The 20,077-nt window shown below is 41.3% G+C and overlaps 1 protein-coding gene across 2 annotated transcripts; it reads left to right on the forward strand.

The window, feature by feature from the left end:
• Positions 1-2,134: 2,134 nt before the first annotated feature.
• susd1 (sushi domain containing 1) lies at positions 2,135-17,335 on the forward strand. 2 transcript variants are annotated; one of them, XM_059337927.1, is made up of 17 exons: positions 2,135-2,315; positions 2,464-2,604; positions 4,050-4,199; positions 4,304-4,456; positions 5,582-5,761; positions 9,733-9,912; positions 10,030-10,209; positions 10,410-10,589; positions 11,219-11,398; positions 12,271-12,435; positions 14,453-14,547; positions 15,016-15,202; positions 15,367-15,460; positions 15,626-15,875; positions 15,980-16,019; positions 16,220-16,313; positions 17,159-17,335. In XM_059337927.1, exons 1-17 carry the CDS (start codon positions 2,261-2,263, stop codon positions 17,175-17,177), a joined length of 2,343 nt encoding a protein of 780 aa, XP_059193910.1. In that variant the 5' UTR covers positions 2,135-2,260; the 3' UTR covers positions 17,178-17,335. The 2 variants fall into 2 exon arrangements, with proteins under 2 accessions (XP_059193910.1, XP_059193911.1); XM_059337928.1 differs by lacking the exons at positions 9,733-9,912; positions 10,030-10,209; positions 10,410-10,589; positions 11,219-11,398.
• Positions 17,336-20,077: the final 2,742 nt, after the last annotated feature.

The raw sequence follows: 20,077 nt of genomic DNA on the forward strand, positions 1-20,077 counted from the left end.
AGGAGGAATCTCTGGCTCCTCCACCTGAGGAAGTTGAGCCCACACATGAAGAGAAACGCTGCTGTTTCTGCACGATTTTATGACCAAGAAGGACCGTAGAGCAGCTCGTTTCAAACTGTCCTGACTCGGTTCTGATCACTCTGACAAAAAACAACCACCTACTGAGTTTATAAATGTGTTCCTCTTTAATAGCTGGAAACATTTAGAGGTATTCGTCCTTTACTCAGATTTTCTGACACTGATTTTACAAAGACATTATTATACATAGAAAATATTCAAATAGCAATGTATTTTTGTTGTCCCAAATGTCAGCCACATTTTTTAGCACTCCCTTTTTACAAAAAAAGAATATATATGTATGCTGAACGGCATAATGCTTTCTGTTTGATTTACAATGAAAGAATTTCATCATGCGGGTTAAGATAAAATCATTTTCAAGTTGAAAAACAACTCTATATATCTGTTATTATACAATTTTGATACTAAAAAATGCATGTTCCTGCAATATTAGATCTGAATGACAGACTGTGTGATGACTACACAGGTCTAGAATGATCAGGTGCTAACAACAAATAAAAAATATTTCAAATTCTGTGTCCAGTTATGCCTATGTACACTTTCTGTTTGCAATCTGGATTCAGGTTGCACTGGGTCCTGCACTATGGAGCAATTTATTTACTCATGGTTACACATTAACATCATGCACATGCTTGACACATGCACACTTCACTGCCCTCACACATCTCACACATATCTGAGTCTTTATATTTCTCAAGGGCCTTAACAATGGCTGTAAGTTTGTTAGACTTCACGAGGTGTGTTTTTGAGTAATATTGACCATCAATATAAGATTTCTTTGTTTAACTTCACTGGGCACCTGTATGTAAGCCCCCAACCCCAAACTGTGTGAGCTGTACATCTACTGGTGATAGCAGGCCAGATCTTTTTATTTTTATTTATTTATTTACCATCTCCCGTGATTCTGTTGTACTCTGGAGTGACATCATCAAACACAAGTATGGTGCACCTTTTTAATCAGATTATTTTAGTTTGAGGCTAACTTCCACTTTCAAGTCATGTTTTCAGTGTTTTCCCTGTCAAAACCCGACTCAGCACCTAACTGAGTCACATTAACTAACTGGTGTTTCATTCATGCTTCCTAATCATTGGCTCCCAGCCTACTAGTAACACCCAATTATATAATCATGCATACAGCGTGGCACTTTTCACCATGAAGGCAGCTGTGGCTCAGTTAGATCAGAAGGTCGGTGGTTTGATCCCTGACCATGAATACAGATACTGAACCCCAAACTGCTCCTGATGCTGCATTAATGAATTCCTGATGGTGGCATGTGACACCGTTTAGGGTAGCCTCGCCTCCAGTGTGTGTGTGTGTGTGTGTGTGTGTGTGTGTGTGTGTGTGAATGAGCTGTCTGGAGTCTGTAAAACACTAGAAAAAGACTAGAAAGTCTCTATATAAGTGCAGTCCATTTACCATTGCTGTGCCTTCTTCTGAGCTATATCTTTGACAGTTTTGGGGTCTTTCTGCTCTGAGGGACAGATAATCAGTCCTGTCCAGCAGGCACTAGTGTGTGGCTTGTTGGTTTGAGCGATAAAGATAACCCACAAAGGACCACGCTGGGCTGAAAGATAGCAGCTCAGCACATTATCTTCCCTTCCCACAGCACACCAACTGACACCTACTATAGAGCCTGTGGTAGGACGAAGGGGAAGGTTGGTTCCATTGTGGATTATGAAAAAAGGAACTATTAATTCACCTTTAATGAAAAGGGTTACAAACTGCTTTAAATATATTGGACAAAGGGTGAGTACTCCATGATATTCATAAGATGTTTGTTCTACAGTAGCAGTGCCAGTCATTAATATTAATGCGCTTTCAAAAAAATTCTAAATGCCAAAATGTTTGTAAGAGGCCATTCAACAAGTAGCCTTGTCCCAAATATAGCTGTTATCAGCCACCGCAGCATGAGTGAGCAGTTCAGCAGAAAAAGCAGTGAGCGTATCACATGTGAAGAGTAACTGAATGTGTCAGGGAATGACAGATTAAGCCACAAAACTATCAGCTACAAGAAGAAAAGGAGCTATTTCTCAGTGACCTCAGCTCACCCACTCACTGCCTAACCCTGTCCGCTCAGTATCATCATGGACCACAAGTCGGAAGTAATAAATAAAAAAAAGCAGATGGGGACGAGGAGGCTGATTCTCTGGTGAAGTGAAGAGAGAGACGGACTCAGAGAGGATGGATGACAGAAACAGAGCAACCATCGTAGTTTTTCTGCTCTGTGTCGTTGCAGGTGAGAATACTGAAGACAATTTTTGTCCCATCATTCACATTTGATGATTTTGTAATATCGTCTTTTTAATCTTTATATATCACTGAACATTGGAGAAGAATGGGTGGAAAACCTTAGAAGATATTGACTGATGGATGTTGTTTCTCAGGTATACCAGCACATGTTCACACTCTGGACATGTGTGCCTCCTGCCACGCTAATGCCACATGTAACGACAAATTAGACAACTCTGGCAAAGTTTGTCAATGCAAGTACGGGTTTGTTGGAAATGGGAGAACCATCTGTGTAGGTAGGAACAAGCTGTTAGTGTGTCTATTTAATGTGTGAAGCTAAATGTATTTTGCTCGTCCTCTATTTTCTTCACTTCAGACTGAATCTAAATGATGCCTTCATAATTTAAAAAAGGTATTTATCTAATTTTGTCATTCATATTTTTATATTAAAAATAGATCAAATATTTGGTGGTCATGTGACTGGAGACTCATGTTATGTAGAAAGGTGTTGCTCATAGTGGCAAACCCACAGAGAAGGATCAACTTTAGTGTTTTGGTTCAGTCCATAGAAGGAAAAAAATAAACAAATTTAATATATTCTGCTACAATTGTTTCAAAGCCTCAGGTTTGGTGTTAATCTTCCATAATAAGCTAATGCTAGTGAGATAGCTGGCTTGGTTAGCATCAAAGGTGCATCTGTAATTCACGTTAATTTGATTTTAATTGAGATGCTAATTTCAAGTCTTCTACAGCATGATGTTCAATTTGTAAATGATGGTCCCATTTAAGTAAAACTAGACAATAAAGTAGTGCATGCTTTGGGGTGTGGCTATCCCGTGATTGACAAGTCATTACCATGACAACCTACTGATCAGGATATAGATGCAGCAATGCATTTCCATGGCACGGTGTGCAATTAAATAGTCATGAAGTTGTTTTGGGAAGGTTTCTGTGTTTTCGTCTCAGAACTTTGACACTTTCACAGTGTGTTCACTGACAAAACCAGCAATTAAGACCATATAATCATGAGAAGAATTTCTACCGAGGTAATAATAATTTAAAAAAGTTTCCCATAGACTTTTAGACAGTCGGAATACTTTTTGCAACCAGTGGAGTCGTAGTAGTTTTCATACCAAGAGGCTACTTCCACTTACATTTTCATTTTCATTTACTTCCATGACTTTTCCTTTTCAAATTGATCCATTTCAAAGTTTTAAAATTGAAAAAAAATAGGTGAAAGTATTTTTTCATAAAAAACATTTAAAAATGTAAAATAAAATTTGAGACAAATCAATCAATCTAATGTAAAACTATTGTATTTTATATGTAGGTCTTCCCAATGTACATAAAAAAAAATTTTAACATGCATTTAAAAAAAAAAAAAACGAGTGAATTATCCTCATTGAACCTGATCTGTGGAGGATCACCACTGCACTAAATATTGATTGAGATGGTTATTAATGGAGTTATTAATGAATTATAAACAACATTTATTGGGATTTTTTAGTTTCTGACACCACGTAATGAGCATTATTAATGCAACATTTTCATCATAAATGACTTCTTCTTGTAACTGCTGTGCACATATTAAAGAACATGAAACTTTAATGTTTATAAAAGATGTCATATTAAATCCACATGATGGACCTTTTCCCAGACAAGAAGTAGGAAAAAGCACAGGTGGAACGTTAATGACTCCTTCTCTTCTATGTTGCAGTGTATTAAACACTTTTTCTTCCAGATAAAGATGAGTGTCACACCGATAGGATCTGTGGGCCTCACACCACCTGCCATAACACACTTGGCAGCTACTACTGTACTTGCATGTCTGGCTACAGTCCTTCTAACAACATGCCCGTCTTCATCCCAAACGATGGAACAAGCTGCCAGGGTGAGTTTAGTTTAGTTTATTTAACACTAGGTATAGCACTGCAGAAGGGGAATAGGCCTAATGATGACAGCATAAAGTTTAAAGTTTTACCATTGGTTATGCAGACATCGATGAGTGCAGGATCACGGGCCTGTGTGGAGAAGGAGGTCAATGCAGGAATCTTGTGGGCAGTTTTGAATGCAGCTGCCAGCTGGGATATCAAGTCCAAAACGGAGCAGAGCCCTTCCACCCTCACAGAGACAAAGCTTCCTGTAAAGGTAAAACTGCATTAATGGGATTTGGATACACATACTGACAGTTCTGAATATATTACATTTTGTCACTTTCCATCATGAAAATGGACACACGAGATACGGAAAATCTTAGAATTATTATGGATTTGGGACAATCAAGCATGGGGCAGTATGCTAGATGCACTTTCAAACAGATAATACGTTCCTACAGTGTATTTTATCTGTGTTACTGCACACAAAACTCCAGAGACACACCTTAATTAACAAGTACAGTCTAACCCAGTTCCACTTCACAGACAATGTGCAGGCAATGTGTTATTCCTTGCCACATGTTCCTAATAATAGGGGGCAGCATGCCACCTTGATTTACTAATTGAAGTGATGATACACCAGGAGGAAACTATTCAAGACTGTGTAATGTTACAGTTACACAATAAACCTTGCATAAGCTCAAAAATTATAATGAACAAATTAAAATTAAGACCTACACCTTTACTGTAATTCTGCATTTAGGAGACAGTGACTGGGTCCCCATAGAGTCGATCTCCATCCCAGTGGAGAGTACTTGTGAGTGTACAGAGACCAACAGTCCAGCAGAGAGAAAGCACAGGTGATGCGATTCAGAGTCAGGTGTGGGGTCTGTAGATTACTCCATGACCAAGCTAAGTCAGTGATGTTGTCTTGCAGCCAGACTGACTGTTACTGTCATAATGCAGCACTGTGTGCAGGGCTGGTCTTCTGCAGTCCCATGGTGTCCTGCTCGTTGATAAGAGAGACCAGCAGCTTTATTCAGAGCAGCTCAAAGCCTGGCCTGTATCCTGGCTAACCTTCTGCTTCCTCTTGTGACTCCGCTCTGCCAGCTGTTGGTCTCTGTGCACTCCGTTGAGCAAGTAATCTCGACCGGGATGGAGCTAGACTCTCCGAGGACTTGTCCCTTTCAATGGTCTCTTAAATGCAGAACCTCAGTTCAATTTTTGTTTTAGGTGTAAAACTGTTTAGATAGTTTTAGAAAATAAAAATCGGACCATATCTTCCATATGAGTGTGTGTTGGTCCTGACTGGTTCCTGCTGGATCTAATGAAGATGGTGTGGACAGTGGGTGAGCAGCTGGTTCTCATCTTGACTTCTGCATGTTCCTGTCCCACACAGTGGTTGACTGTGGCCAGCCTGCCTCAGTGGAGGACACCGTGCTGCTGTCCGTCACAGGGACCACATACAGCAGTGTGGCCATGTTTGTCTGTGATGAAGGCTTTGTGTGGAGGAGTGGAGGCAACAGCTCCCAGTGTGGAGCTGATGGACTGTGGAGAGGACCCACCATGATCTGTGACGGTAACAAAACCTTTCTTCAAGGCTTTTATTTCTTCTTCTAGCATTCTATAGCTATTCATGATCATTTCTCAGCACATTTTAACTTTTTTTTACTTACTTGTAACATTCATAATCTATAAGTGTGTTTATTTGATTGTTTGTCTTTTTATCTCAATGCATTTTCACATTTATCTTGATAAATTATATGATAATAAAAATTGTAATAAGTATTTTTATTCATACTAGCTGTTTTTCAGTCCACCTTAAAGTATCTAAACGGTAATTTGGTAAAGTCCTCTGAATGAATTTCATTAAATCTACTGATCCTAATATTTTTATGTTGATGTGCTCACTAAGTCATTAATATTTAATGTTCTAGAGAAACTTTGATAGATAGATAGATAGATAGATAGATAGATAGATAGATAGATAGATAGATAGATAGATAGATAGATAGATAGATAGATAGATAGATAGATAGATAGATAGATAGATAGATAGATAGATATTCAAAGTAATGAGTAGTAATGCATTATATTGGGTTTATCATCCAGCACCATTAGACAATAACATAATAAAGTAAGATAATGTAATATAATTGCAAACAATTACAAACAAACAGAACCAAAACCTGTTTGAATGTTTATATTTTCACCTGACTATTGCTTTAAGACAGACTTGAAACATTATGAACCAGTGTTTTAAACCTTACAGGCATAATAATATAATGAATCTTCAATTCAGTATTTGAACCAGTTTCAGGAGCACAGGGATTATTAAACCGATCAGCCGGACAGAGTTCCTCTTTCAGTGAACACTGTTTCATGTCCCAATGTCACTGCTTTGGCCCTCAGAGGTTGATTGTGGCTCTCCCCCATCTCTCCCTCACTCTCATATGCTGTGGAATAAGAGCAAACGGATGGGCACCAAGGTGCTTTATAAGTGTAAGCCTGGATATCATAATGTTGGAACTGGCAATGTGGCCGTGTGTACTGCTGCTGGACAGTGGGAGACACAGTCTGTGCTTTGTCAAGGTACAGTCAAAGTTTTATCACATTATTTAAGATACTTCTTCCGGGGGTTGAGGTTGTTGAATATAATTAAAATTTCACTGATAATGAAAGAACAAATGTATTCAATGCATTTTGAGTTTTATTTTTCCTCCTTGCACTTTAACTTCCTGAGTTAGGTAAACTGGAAGTGTATTAACCCTAATGTTCATGTCACATATTCCTTGTAGAGACCTTGTGTGGAAGTCCTCCAACAATTGAATTCACTGAGCAGGTGTGGGACAGTAGTTCAACCCCTGGCAGCACGGTGCTCTATGTTTGTAAAGAGGGCTTTTATAACAAAGGGGGACATAATTTATCAATCTGTAATGAAGTTGGTCAGTGGACTCTACCAACTCTGTCGTGTCAAGGTAATTCAAATACTTTCTGAAATCGTCTTTTTTTTCTGAAAACTTTGTCAAATCTGTCTTGCTAAATATGAGGTGATTAGTAGGAAATTATTTATAGCATATGCTCATGACTTGTGAGACAAATTAGTAAGATTTTCCCTTAAAAAGAATTTAGACTCATAAAAAATAATCCCTCTCAATCTTCACTTATGACCTACTTAAGTGTGTTGGGGTGATTTTCAAGAAAATTAATTTACTGGAATTCCTAGGTATTCCACAAAATGTTGTTTTCTGTGAGGAAGAAACATTATGTTAAGTTGGGAATTAAGAATGCCTCTTTTATGAACAAATGATACCTCACACAGGGCGTCAAATATGTAAATAAAAGGGCGTTATCATAAATGCTATCCCTCCCATAAGGATACCAAATATGTAAGGATGAACCTGAGCAACACCTGTGTGAGTCAAAAGTGTTGTTAGATGGCTATACGAATTATTAATAATTATCATAAATAATGAATAATTATAATAAATGATATGACTTGATTTACTCTAAGTCATAGCTTGTTGGGGCACAAACTGTAAAACAGAAAAATATAACCAATTCACCTAAATCAGTCTCATAAATCAATTGGAACACTAATTAATAGTAATGAATATAATTATAATCAAAATACCATATTAATATTTAATAGTGGTTGAAGGAATTGTGAATTCTTGACACAGAAGTGGAAACTTGTGCTGTGAGGGGAGACTAGGCCTTGTGGCTGTGTGAGCTGCTACAAAACTGTGTCTCTGTTACAGCCAATTTAAAATATATTATGTGTAAATCAGCAAATCAAAGATTAGTAAATATAAAACTGACTGTCTGTATGAAGCAAGATTAACATACAACGTTGAATGATGTAGCGACGTGAATATCACAACAAATATACTTAAAACACACATATAAACCAAATCATTAATTACAGGTCAAATCCTTTGTACTTAAAGTCCTTGCTGATTGCTTTTCTAAGCCCAGTTACATTACCCACAGTCCAGTTGGAAAAGCCGGAGAAATCCTTTTCGATGGAGGACGTGGACGGAAGTTTAGTTTCAGGCTAAGTTTTAATAACTTGCTGTCTTGCAAATTAAGTTGCTGGTTCGTCCTTGTTGTCTGATGAAGCTTTCTCTGGCAGTTGCATGAGCTTTGCATTCATGAATGCAACCTCAGTGTGCAGGGAAGATCGGGGTTGTAAACGATGGTGTCATGGGACAGAAACATCTGGCTGTTCCTTGCTAGATGCCCCAAAATGGAGGGGAGATGCTTGGTTGTTTCTTATCAAAGAGCCAAGATGGAGGTGGATGTAAATGCTGCTGCATTTAATCCAAATCAGTTCAAATTCACAAATGAACCCAAGATTTACCTGTGGTCCGATCACAACAGTTAAATGTCGTATATGTCACCAGTCGGGCGGATCAAAGCAGATGAACATTTGTGTCCCGTTGATGGAAGTTATGTCCTGAAGTCGTGTTTTTCATGCCTGACCTCTTTTCCCCTAACCTTAGGATGGTCATTTTGATGGGTAAACCTAACAGCATGAGACCTCATGTGTAATGGAAATTATATGTTAACCCTAATCCTAAAAGTTACCGTTACCCCTAAGTCAATAGTTTGCAACTCACTTGGTTAAGCCACTTAGACGTAAGGGACCGCCCTGACCAATCATAGCCGTGCAGGGTGCGTCTTGTTAAGAAATTCAGTTGGATCCATAATAACGCGTTCGGGACATTTTTGGGCATCAGCCATTGGTAACAGCAGCCAGCCAATGCTTGCAGGGTGTGAGGATAAGCACTTCTGATGGTGTTGAGCTGATAAGGAGGGGCCAACTTTGAATGTTCGTTTACAAAATGCAACAGACAAATCCTACTCATTGTGCATTTAACTAAAAGTGTATGTAACATATAAGATAAGATAAGATAAGATAAGTTAGGTAAGATAAGATAGGATAAGATAGGATAAGATATGACTTTATTTATCCCGCAGTAGGGAAATGTAATTGTCACAGCAGCTCAAGATACAAACACATAGAAGACAGAATAAGAATATAAAAAATAAGACATATACATACATTCTGTACACATTCTATACATACATTTCTGCTATTTGGCATTCATTATTAATATATATTTCTGTTTGTTTGTTTGGTACTTTGTATTTCACGGATATTGACGGATATTACACATTGGAGAGCATATATTTAAGCATGTTAAATAGGTTAAATACGTTGCATATAGTAGTATGAACATCAATGAATATATATTTGAATATATGCAGAGATATACACACTATAGTATAAGTGGTATATGACATATATAATATAGAAAAATACAGAAGGCCTAATATAGGCCTAATGTGGATGGATGTAAACAGAGATAGTGCAAATAAAGCAGTGAAGTGACCTGGCGGTGCTAATATAGTGAAATCACCTACAGTATATGAATTAATAACTGCCACTTTTGCCAAAGTGATGAGAATAAAAATAAAATGTGCACTCAATTAAAAAAAGATATCAAACTCTGTATAACCTGTGTGCATCATTTCCTGTCCTAGAGATATTTTGTGGGGCTCCTCCTGTGCTGCCTCACACTGGACAAGTGTGGAATGGCAGTTCCACCCCTGCAAGCACAGTGACTTACTACTGTGAAATAGGATTTTATCACAGTGAAGGAAATAACATATCATTGTGCAAAACAAATGGTTACTGGACAAAACCAAACATCTCATGCAAAGGTAACAACTTTCTCCAAATGTTGTTACAGCTGTTGTTGACATTGTTTCCATTGCTGTTGTCCTGAGTCAATAATAACTGTTTTACTCAATTTAATATTGCAATTTTCATCCTTGTAGAAGTTGACTGTGGTGTGCCCCCTTCAATCCCTCATTCAATCATGCTGTGGGATAATACATCCACTGTGGGCTCTCAGGTGGTTTATCAGTGTAACTCTGGCTACCACAGTGTTGGAGAGGGGAATGTGTCAGTTTGTACTGCTGGTGGAGAATGGGAGGGAGCCTCTCCGCTCTGTCAAGGTGATACTCATATTCATCTATAGTATCGGGTTGCCTGCTTCATATAACAGTATTAAATTAAATCCTCTCAAATGTCAGAAATACACAATAATGTACATGCTGTAATTGAACAGAATGGATGTTACTCTCATTATTAAACTGCATCTAGAAACTTTTAACGTGTCCACATCTACAATGACTTGCTTGTCTTTTTGTTGTAGAAATCAATTGTCATGCACCCGTTTTTAAACCTCATACTGGCATTCTGTGGGATGGCACATCACACGTTGGCAGTGGGGTGTATTACCAGTGTGAGGAAGGATATTACACAAGGAGCCTGAGAAACTACTCAGTATGTGGAGAGAATGGACTGTGGGAGGATATTGATCTATGGTGTGAAGGTTTGATGACAGATATATTGATGAATTACTGCTTACTGTTTTAAGAATATTTGAAACAATTTTCAAAGTAATGAAAGTTTGACATTCTGGGAAAAAGGCTTATTTGTTTTCTTACTGGGACTTAGTTGAGCAGATGGAAATGACTCGTTCCACTAGGAGACTGTGATTTCCAAATCCATCTGAAAAGTCTGGAAGAGCTGCACACTGAAATCATTTCATTCCGATTTTCAAATTATTTTTATATATCCATTACAAACTGCAAAAACACGATGTAGCAGCCAAACTTTGTCAGGAGGCGGAGCAACCCCGTTCTCTCTATGTTTATCTTCATGACAGGTAAAGAAAAACAAAATAGTTCAGTTATAATAATCATCAATTTGACCCAGACAAACGTGGTCGCTATAAGTGGTTCCCATGCTTTGTAAATAGTTGAGGATTGATATGTAGAATGGTGCCAGTGCCATACTCTATGAACTGAGTATAATATGCACACAGAAGATATAAACTGCTACTTTCATCTCCTGTTGAGCTGTCATGGAGGATTTCACCGTGCTATTTGTGATTTCTATCGGATGTATGTGATGCCTGTTATTAGCACACAGTCTGTGCTAATTCATGTCTGTGTGCAGAAATAAGCTGTGGTCCCCCACTAACCCTCCCCCAAACTAACTTGCTGTGGGACGGCACCAGTAGACCGGGCAGTGTGGTGCTGTATGAGTGTACAGATGGATTTTACCAGGAGAGTGGAAATAATATTTCGACATGTTTACAATCAGGACAGTGGTGGAAAGTATCTGTGAAGTGCAAAGGTACAGTGAACATACATCTATTCCACTGTGTAAGTGATTATTTGTGATTTCAAACTTGCACAGCTCTATATGTTACAGTTGTGTTAAAGGCTCCCTTGTTTATTACTGCTTGGGTTCTATGTGCTGTACTATGTTGCAGGTTTTCTGGTAAATTAGCAAATCATTTATCACATTTCCCCAGGTTGTGCTGGTACATTGATGAAATGATGATGACACAACATGTTGCATATCATTGATTTGACTTCACTTAGCAGTGACTCTTTCATTGGCAACCCAAACAAAGATAGACATGTGGGAGATTGTTGGAGCCTCCAGCACTCCCCCGCCCCGGTTCTTTTGTTCTAGACTTGTTTTTTTTTTTTTACAAAAAACTCAAAACAACTGAATACAGTTTACCATTTATTGGAAGAAAGAATAGCCAAATGCAACGAGCAGCTGGACTCTGCTGTGTCCATGATCACCAGTCAGAGTACCAACAAGTTCCTCTATTCACAGTTATCTTCTGGGTGTGGACCCTGACCGCAGGTTGGACTTTTTCAGGATTGGTCAATTTAGGATGGTGACGGCAGTAGCCAACCCAACTATCTTAATGTTCTCGTGAACATGTAGACATACCAACCACATCACTACACCACATGTAGCTACATCAGACAGCCCTCATCCCAGAGTGTCAAAACACAGGAAGTCAGGATGGACAACTTCCACTCTTTAATATAAATGTTTTCATAACAAATAATGGTTTTAACACTTCAGTTAAGTCCTAAGCTAAGCTAAATATCCCTATCCTTCAATATCTTGTATATATTCTTGCTTATAAAGCCTCAAAATACAAGCAATCAATTATCTAACCATTCAGTGTTATTGATTTCTAGCTAAATGTGGCAGGATACCGTTGCTTGCCAAATCAGAGGTGGTGTGGCATAACAGGAGTGTTGTGATCCACCGCTGTGTGGAGGGATACCACAGCTGGAGGGGCAGCAACCGGTCTGTGTGTGGCAGCTCAGGGCGCTGGCAGAGAGCCTCACTCAGGTGCACAGGTGAGTCCAACTGCATCAACAGTGGAGGAAGTAGCTGTATCCCAAAGTCAAGGAAGGATCCTCAAACTGAATCTGAAGGATCCTACGTCAGACAGCTGAAGGACTGTCCCAACGTCCAGGATCCTCCAGAGGACAGAGCCCTTCAGAGACCAGGATCCTCCAGAGGACAGGGTCCTTCAGAGACCAGGATCCTCCAGAGGACAGAGTCCTTCAGAGACCAGGATCCTCCAGAGGACAGAGTCCTTCAGAGACCAGGATCCTCCAGAGGACAGAGCCCTTCAGAGACCAGGATCCTCCAGAGGACAGGGTCCTTCAGAGACCAGGATCCTCCAGAGACCAGGATCCTCCAGAGGACAGAGTCCTTCAGAGACCAGGATCCTCCAGAGGACAGAGTCCTTCAGAGACCAGGATCCTTCAGAGGACAGGGTCCTCCAGAGACCAGGATCCTCCAGAGACCAGGATCCTCCAGAGGACAGAGTCCTTCAGAGACCAGGATCCTCCAGAGGACAGGGTCCTCCAGAGACCAGGATCCTTCAGAGACCAGGATCCTCCAGAGACCAGGATCCTCCAGAGACCAGGATCCTCCAGAGACCAGGATCCTTCAGAGACCAGGATCCTCCAGAGACCAGGATCCTTCAGAGACCAGGATCCTTCAGAGACCAGGATCCTCCAGAGGACAGAGTCCTTCAGAGACCAGGATCCTCCAGAGGACAGAGTCCTTCAGAGACCAGGATCCTCCAGAGGGCAGAGTCCTCCAGAGACCAGGATCCTCCAGAGGACAGAGTCCTTCAGAGACCAGGATCCTTCAGAGACCAGGATCCTCCAGAGACCAGGATCCTCCAGAGACCAGGATCCTCCAGAGGACAGAGTCCTTCAGAGACCAGGATCCTCCAGAGGACAGAGTCCTTCAGAGACCAGGATCCTCCAGAGGACAGAGTCCTCCAGAGACCAGGATCCTCCAGAGGACAGAGTCCTTCAGAGACCAGGATCCTCCAGAGGACAGAGTCCTTCAGAGACCAGGATCCTCCAGAGGGCAGAGTCCTCCAGAGACCAGGATCCTCCAGAGGACAGAGTCCTCCAGAGACCAGGATCCTCCAGAGGACAGAGTCCTTCAGAGACCAGGATCCTCCAGAGGGCAGAGTCCTCCAGAGACCAGGATCCTCCAGAGGACAGAGTCCTTCAGAGACCAGGATCCTTCAGAGACCAGGATCCTCCAGAGACCAGGATCCTCCAGAGGACAGAGTCCTTCAGAGACCAGGATCCTCCAGAGGACAGAGTCCTTCAGAGACCAGGATCCTCCAGAGGACAGAGTCCTTCAGAGACCAGGATCCTCCAGAGGACAGAGTCCTTCTTTTGCCCAAACTCCAAGGATGCATGTGTGTATCCTCCGTGCGCTCCGACTACCCATAATGCCTTGCGCATACCGTTCTACTGGGAGATTTAAAAATGGCGAGCGTAGAAACAGCGACGCCGGCGGAGCAGTATGCATTTAAATATATAAGTATTACATAAGTTATTACATAACTTACAAAATGTGTGTAAGTTATGTGATAACATAAGCCTAACCCAAAGTCAAGCAAAACATTGTGCAATGACGCACACCTGCACACTGAAGGCTGTTCCAACAGTTATTACATGTTATTACATTACATTAATGTTATTACAGTGAAGGACTCTGGCCTGGTCTCTGGAGGACCTGACTCTGAAGGAAGGATCCCTGACTTTGGGATACAGCCTCTATTTCCTCCTGGATTACGTTTGTTTTTGACGGGATGGATGGATGAATTTTTTCTAACCAAGTAGTTTTGCTTAAATTCACTTTGCTAACCATGTCTGGAGAAAATGTGTTTCCCTTAAAACATAACTGAGAATAGAGTTTTGTTATGTGGCACCATCGTTGGGTTGGTAAGAACTTAACCAGAAACATCAGGCCTCACAAAATAAAAGCCTCTGGACAGGTTTGATGCTTGTGTGATGTTACTGATTTATATTAAAGTCATTCCCATGTCTCTCACAGAAATAAAGCCAGCTGTCAATCACCTATATATCCTCAATGAGAAATGTCTGCGTTGGAGAGCAGAGAAATATCAGGAGGATACAGAAGTATACAAGGTAACAGGAGTTGTTTTTTCATCTTTCTGTAACTGTTGCTGTTTATCTTTAGATTATTTACGTCTCTGGCAGCAGAGGAAAAGGGTGCTTTTACATTTACATTTACATTTAGTCATTTAGCAGACGCTTTTATCCAAAGCGACTTACAGGAAGAGTAAAAAGCAAACAATCAAGGTATAGTGCAATAAGAGCTATTAGTGCTAGTGACAATTCTTTGAGGAGTAGACTTATGTGGTCTAGGAGAGAAGATGCTCTCTGAAGATCTGGGTCTTCAGGAGTTTTTTAAAGGTAGACAGGGACGCCCCTGCTCTGGTTCTGCTTTTGGTCATTCCTTTACCTTATTATCATATTATATGTAATTGTGTAGGGACAATTTCTGACAGCATACTGTTTTTTAATATATTTTTATATCTTTGCCTGTGGATGGTTTTGTGATACTGACGGGTGATTTAATGTACTCCGTTCCAGGTGACTTACACTGGATCCAGAGACTACCAGAGGTCTTTTCATGAAACACGGAAGCAGTTTCTGAGCACCAAAGCGGAGCAGCTGGAACTCTGTCTGAACCTGCTTCCACTCACAAACTACAGCATCTCCATCACTGCAGTGACTGCCAGATTCACAGCCACCATCACTGCCAACACCAGTTTACCAGGTGAATCAAACGAAAACTCTGACAAAATGTTTCTTTGCATCAAAGTGAAGTTATCACCTTTCTGGACTTGTACATCATATCATAACGTAACATTTTATTATATTATATAATACATAATAACATAATATTAATATAATAACATGTTACATAATCACATTTCACAGTGCCTCCAGCACCAGTTGTCTCCTACAGAGAATTTGACACTCCTGTACCAACGTTGCAGCTACAGAGATCACACGACACCCTGGAGCCGATAAGGTAACAAGCATCTGTGTTCCCTGTTGATCTGACAGGCTATGATATGGGCTGACTTATATTCATGCACGTAACAAGTGTTTAGTCATATTTTGTATAAAGAAATCCATGTGTTAACATATCTTTATTAATCTGGCATGCTTTTTTTCCGTTCTTTTATTGTTTTAGTCTGTACCAGGTGTTTGTACTTCCTGTTGAGGGGATTATGATGTTTGACTGTTTCACTCCTGCGAGCTCAGACCCCTCAAGCAAAATAAAGTCAGAGTACATCAGCGCCCAGATTGCTGTCCGACACGTCGGGGCAGAGATGAACTTCACTGTGGGGGATGGCCTCTGCTATGGAGGCTTCTTTAATGCACCTCTGGAGAACGGCAGGAACTATTATATCATCTTACGAGCTGTCAGCCAGTGGAAATCGGTGGGAAAAACTTCTATACGCTGAAGAATAAAAATGAACTGGCTTGCATCTGTGATAGATTTTGCAGATTACTTGTTAAATTACCTGAATGTTTTCTCTCCTAGGCTCGAAAAAGTTCCTGTGTCCTGTGGGCTAAAGTAAGAGGTATATACTATATATATATATATATATATATATATATATATATATATATATATATATATATATATATATATATATATATTATTTATTTATTTATTTTTTTAAATCCTGACTTTTGGATTTGGATTTATTTGGGTGACTCGTGTTTTTCTCCAGATGTAGAAAGTGCTGGTTGCCAGTTCCTCACAGTTTTCCTGTTCCAGGTTCGTCCTACATCCTGAGGGTTTGGTCTCTGTCTGCTGCTGCGCTGATAGGAGTCGTTGTCTTGGTCATTTTGGCTGGATACAGTTTCACTTGGTATGAAAAATGGTACAATGTAAAATATTCCCCACAGTGTAGTTTAAGTTTGTTTATTTCTCAGGAACAGAAATAGTGTTTGTGGGTCAGTTTGACCCAGGGCATGTTTAATTATCCAAAGGAGTCAAAAACCAATAAAATCCCAATAAACATTGTTTATATTTCATTATTAACTCCATTTCTAACCATCAATCAATACTTAGTGCAGTGGTGTTCTTTACCTCTCACAGATCAGTCACTTTTCACAATAAATGTACATTAAAACTTTTTAATGTACATTGGAAAGACCTACATATAAAACACAACAGTTTTACATGACACTTTATTTTACATTTTTCTTTTTTTTGTTTTATGGAGTGATGTTGATAAATTAACGAGTCAGCTCTTCTGTTCAGGGTCAGATTGACCCAAACAGTATATATGTAATATAAACATGCAAATATGTGAAATGAACCATTTTAATAACATGTATTAAGCCAAGCAGAAGAAATTTCATTCCGAAAAAATACTTTAAGCTATTTTTTTATTGTTTTTTTTACTTTGAAATGGGTCAATTTGACCAACAACATAACAGGTTAAACACTAAATGATTTCAAATCAAATCAAATGTTCTCAAAGTGGTTCTAGTCTAACTGAAAATTTAAGGATAAAATACATGCAAAATCAGTCACAAAGTCAGTTTTAAAATCATTGTCACATTTTATTTAAACATTTATTCCTAACATACTAGTTATGGCTTATTGTATTTCACTATAATTAAGTGTAACAGATGTTTTGCACATGTTTAGGTGAAGAACTTGTAATTGTAGTTCAATGACCCGGTTTCTATCTGTTTTCTTTTCCAGGTGTTTTCAGAGGACATGACGCTTCTGATGTTCTGTCATTTTATTTGTTTGTTTTTTTACTTCAGATCTGTACATTCTGTAAATCATTCTAATAATCATTTATTAAATTCATAAATCTGGAGGTGTTTTAACGGAGTTGAAGAGACTTGACAATTGACAATAAAATCTTCAGTTGGACTCAAGTGGCTTTGGTGTTTTTTGTCTTTATAATTATCACAATTTAAGTGTTATATTTGGATAATTATAAGTTAGCCAATGTGTAGCTTTGCTACAGAAGCAAGAAGTGACTACAAGCTGAGTTTGCTCATGTTTAGGCTTTGTAACTCAGATACGCACCTGTAAGAACAAACCTGGTACAGCATCGTTGCCATGGTAACTGGCCAACAAGTCCAGTTTCTGTACTGGCCGGTTTAAGTTTCATTCTTTATACCAGTTATCAGTCCGAGAACTACCTGTGACCCAAATAAAGACCAGACTTGTGTTTGCTCTCAGGCTTCCAGTCAACAAATCTAAACATGTAGATTCCCGATAAATAATACATAAATTTATGCATTCAGACAAAATGCATCACGTCCCCATCCATTAAATTCAGGATTTTATATTTACAATAACCAACCTTTATCACTTTTCTCTTACAGACTTTCTGACCTTCGACTTAAAGAAGATATCGGATCCTCATGATATACTGGAAAATAAACAGAATATTTTCAGTTTTCAGAAACAAAGGGCATAATTAGATGCTGAAATCATGATTGATTGAATTAATCCTAATATGATTGCTTGTGTTTAACTCTTATGTGCCAATAGAAATGTTTGAGTATTTAAATGAAGTATTTGAAGAGAGATGTTGGTGAAGGCCACTGTTTTTCAAGGGAGGAGGTTGAAATGCAGAAGCAGCAGAATGAAGAAGAGTTTCTCTCCCTGACTGTCAGAACACGCAACACCAACATAGAATAACAACAAAGCAAGGTACAAACACTGTGTTTAAAAACACGAGGAGTGAGGTTTGAAAGAAAGAAAGAAAGAAAGAAAGAAAGAAAGAAAGAAAGAAAGAAAGAAAGAAAGAAAGAAAGAAAGAAAGAAAGGAAGAAAGAAAGAAAGGAAGAAAGAAAGAAAGAAAGAAAGAAAGCGATGTGTCTCATAAAACAAGTATGATCACATGACCTGGAAGTTATTGAGCTTTAATGCTCATATTTACATTATTAAATGTATTAAAAATTAATAAGAAATAATAATCAGTAGATCTACGCTTTCTGTATGAGACACACTTCTTTACAGCATTTTAACACTCAAATGTTTTAATTAATGTTAAAACATTTCATAATGTAAATAAGAGCATTAAAGCTGAATCCCCCAGGACTGAAGGTCTGTGGCCCCCAGGACTGGTGGTCTGTGGCCCCCAGGACTGAAGGTCTGTGGCCCCCCAGGACTGGTGGTGGTCTGTGGCCCCCAGGACTGAAGGTCTGTGGCCCCCAGGACTGGTGGTGGTCTGTGGCCCCCCAGGACTGAAGGTCTGTGGCCCCCCAGGACTGGTGGTGGTCTGTGGCCCCCAGGACTGAAGGTCTGTGGCCCCCAGGACTGGTGGTGGTCTGTGGCCCCCCAGGACTGAAGGTCTGTGGCCCCCAGGACTGATGGTCTGTGGCTCCCAGGACTGGTGGTCTGTGGCCCCCAGGACTGAAGGTCTGTGGCCCCCCAGGACTGGTGGTGGTCTGTGGCCCCCAGGACTGGTGGTGGTCTGTGGCCCCCCAGGACTGATGATGGTCTGTGGCCCCCCAGGACTGATGGTCTGTGGCCCCCAGGACTGATGGTGGTCTGTGGCCCCCAGGACTGGTGGTCTGTGGCCCCCCAGGGCTGATGGTGGTCTGTGGCCCCCAGGACTGAAGGTCTGTGGCCCCCCAGGACTGATGGTCTGTGGCCCCCAGGACTGATGGTGGTCTGTGGCCCCCCAGGACTGAAGGTCTGTGGCCCCCCAGGACTGATGATGGTCTGTGGCCCCCCAGGACTGATGGTCTGTGGCCCCCAGGACTGATGGTGGTCTGTGGCCCCCAGGACTGATGGTCTGTGGCCCCCCAGGGCTGATGGTGGTCTGTGGCCCCCCAGGACTGATGGTGGTCTGTGGCCCCCAGGACTGAAGGTCTGTGGCCCCCCGGACTGAAGGTGGTCTGTGGCCCCCCAGGACTGGTGGTGGTCTGTGGCCCCCCAGGACTGAAGGTCTGTGGCCCCCCGGACTGAAGGTGGTCTGTGGCCCCCAGGACTGAAGGTCTGTGGCCCCCCAGGGCTGATGGTGGTCTGTGGCCCCCCAGGACTGATGGTGGTCTGTGGCCCCCAGGACTGAAGGTCTGTGGCCCCCCGGACTGAAGGTGGTCTGTGGCCCCCCAGGACTGGTGGTGGTCTGTGGCCCCCCAGGACTGAAGGTCTGTGGCCCCCCGGACTGAAGGTGGTCTGTGGCCCCCCAGGACTGATGGTGGTCTGTGGCCTCCCAGGACTGATGGTGGTCTGTGGCCCCCCAGGACTGAAGGTCTGTGGCCCCCCAGGACTGATGATGGTCTGTGGCCCCCCAGGACTGATGGTGGTCTGTGGCCCCCAGGACTGAAGGTCTGTGGCCCCCCGGACTGAAGGTGGTCTGTGGCCCCCCAGGACTGGTGGTGGTCTGTGGCCCCCCAGGACTGAAGGTCTGTGGCCCCCCGGACTGAAGGTGGTCTGTGGCCTCCCAGGACTGGTGGTGGTCTGTGGCCCCCCAGGACTGAAGGTCTGTGGCCCCCCAGGACTGATGGTGGTCTGTGGCCTCCCAGGACTGGTGGTGGTCTGTGGCCCCCCAGGACTGAAGGTCTGTGGCCCCCCAGGACTGATGGTGGTCTGTGGCCCCCCAGGACTGAAGGTCTGTGGCCCCCCAGGACTGATGGTGGTCTGTGGCCCCCA

The sequence above is a fragment of the Centropristis striata genome, chromosome 7 (genome assembly GCF_030273125.1).
Source record: "Centropristis striata isolate RG_2023a ecotype Rhode Island chromosome 7, C.striata_1.0, whole genome shotgun sequence".
In the NCBI taxonomy this organism is placed as follows: Eukaryota; Metazoa; Chordata; class Actinopteri; order Perciformes; family Serranidae; genus Centropristis; species Centropristis striata.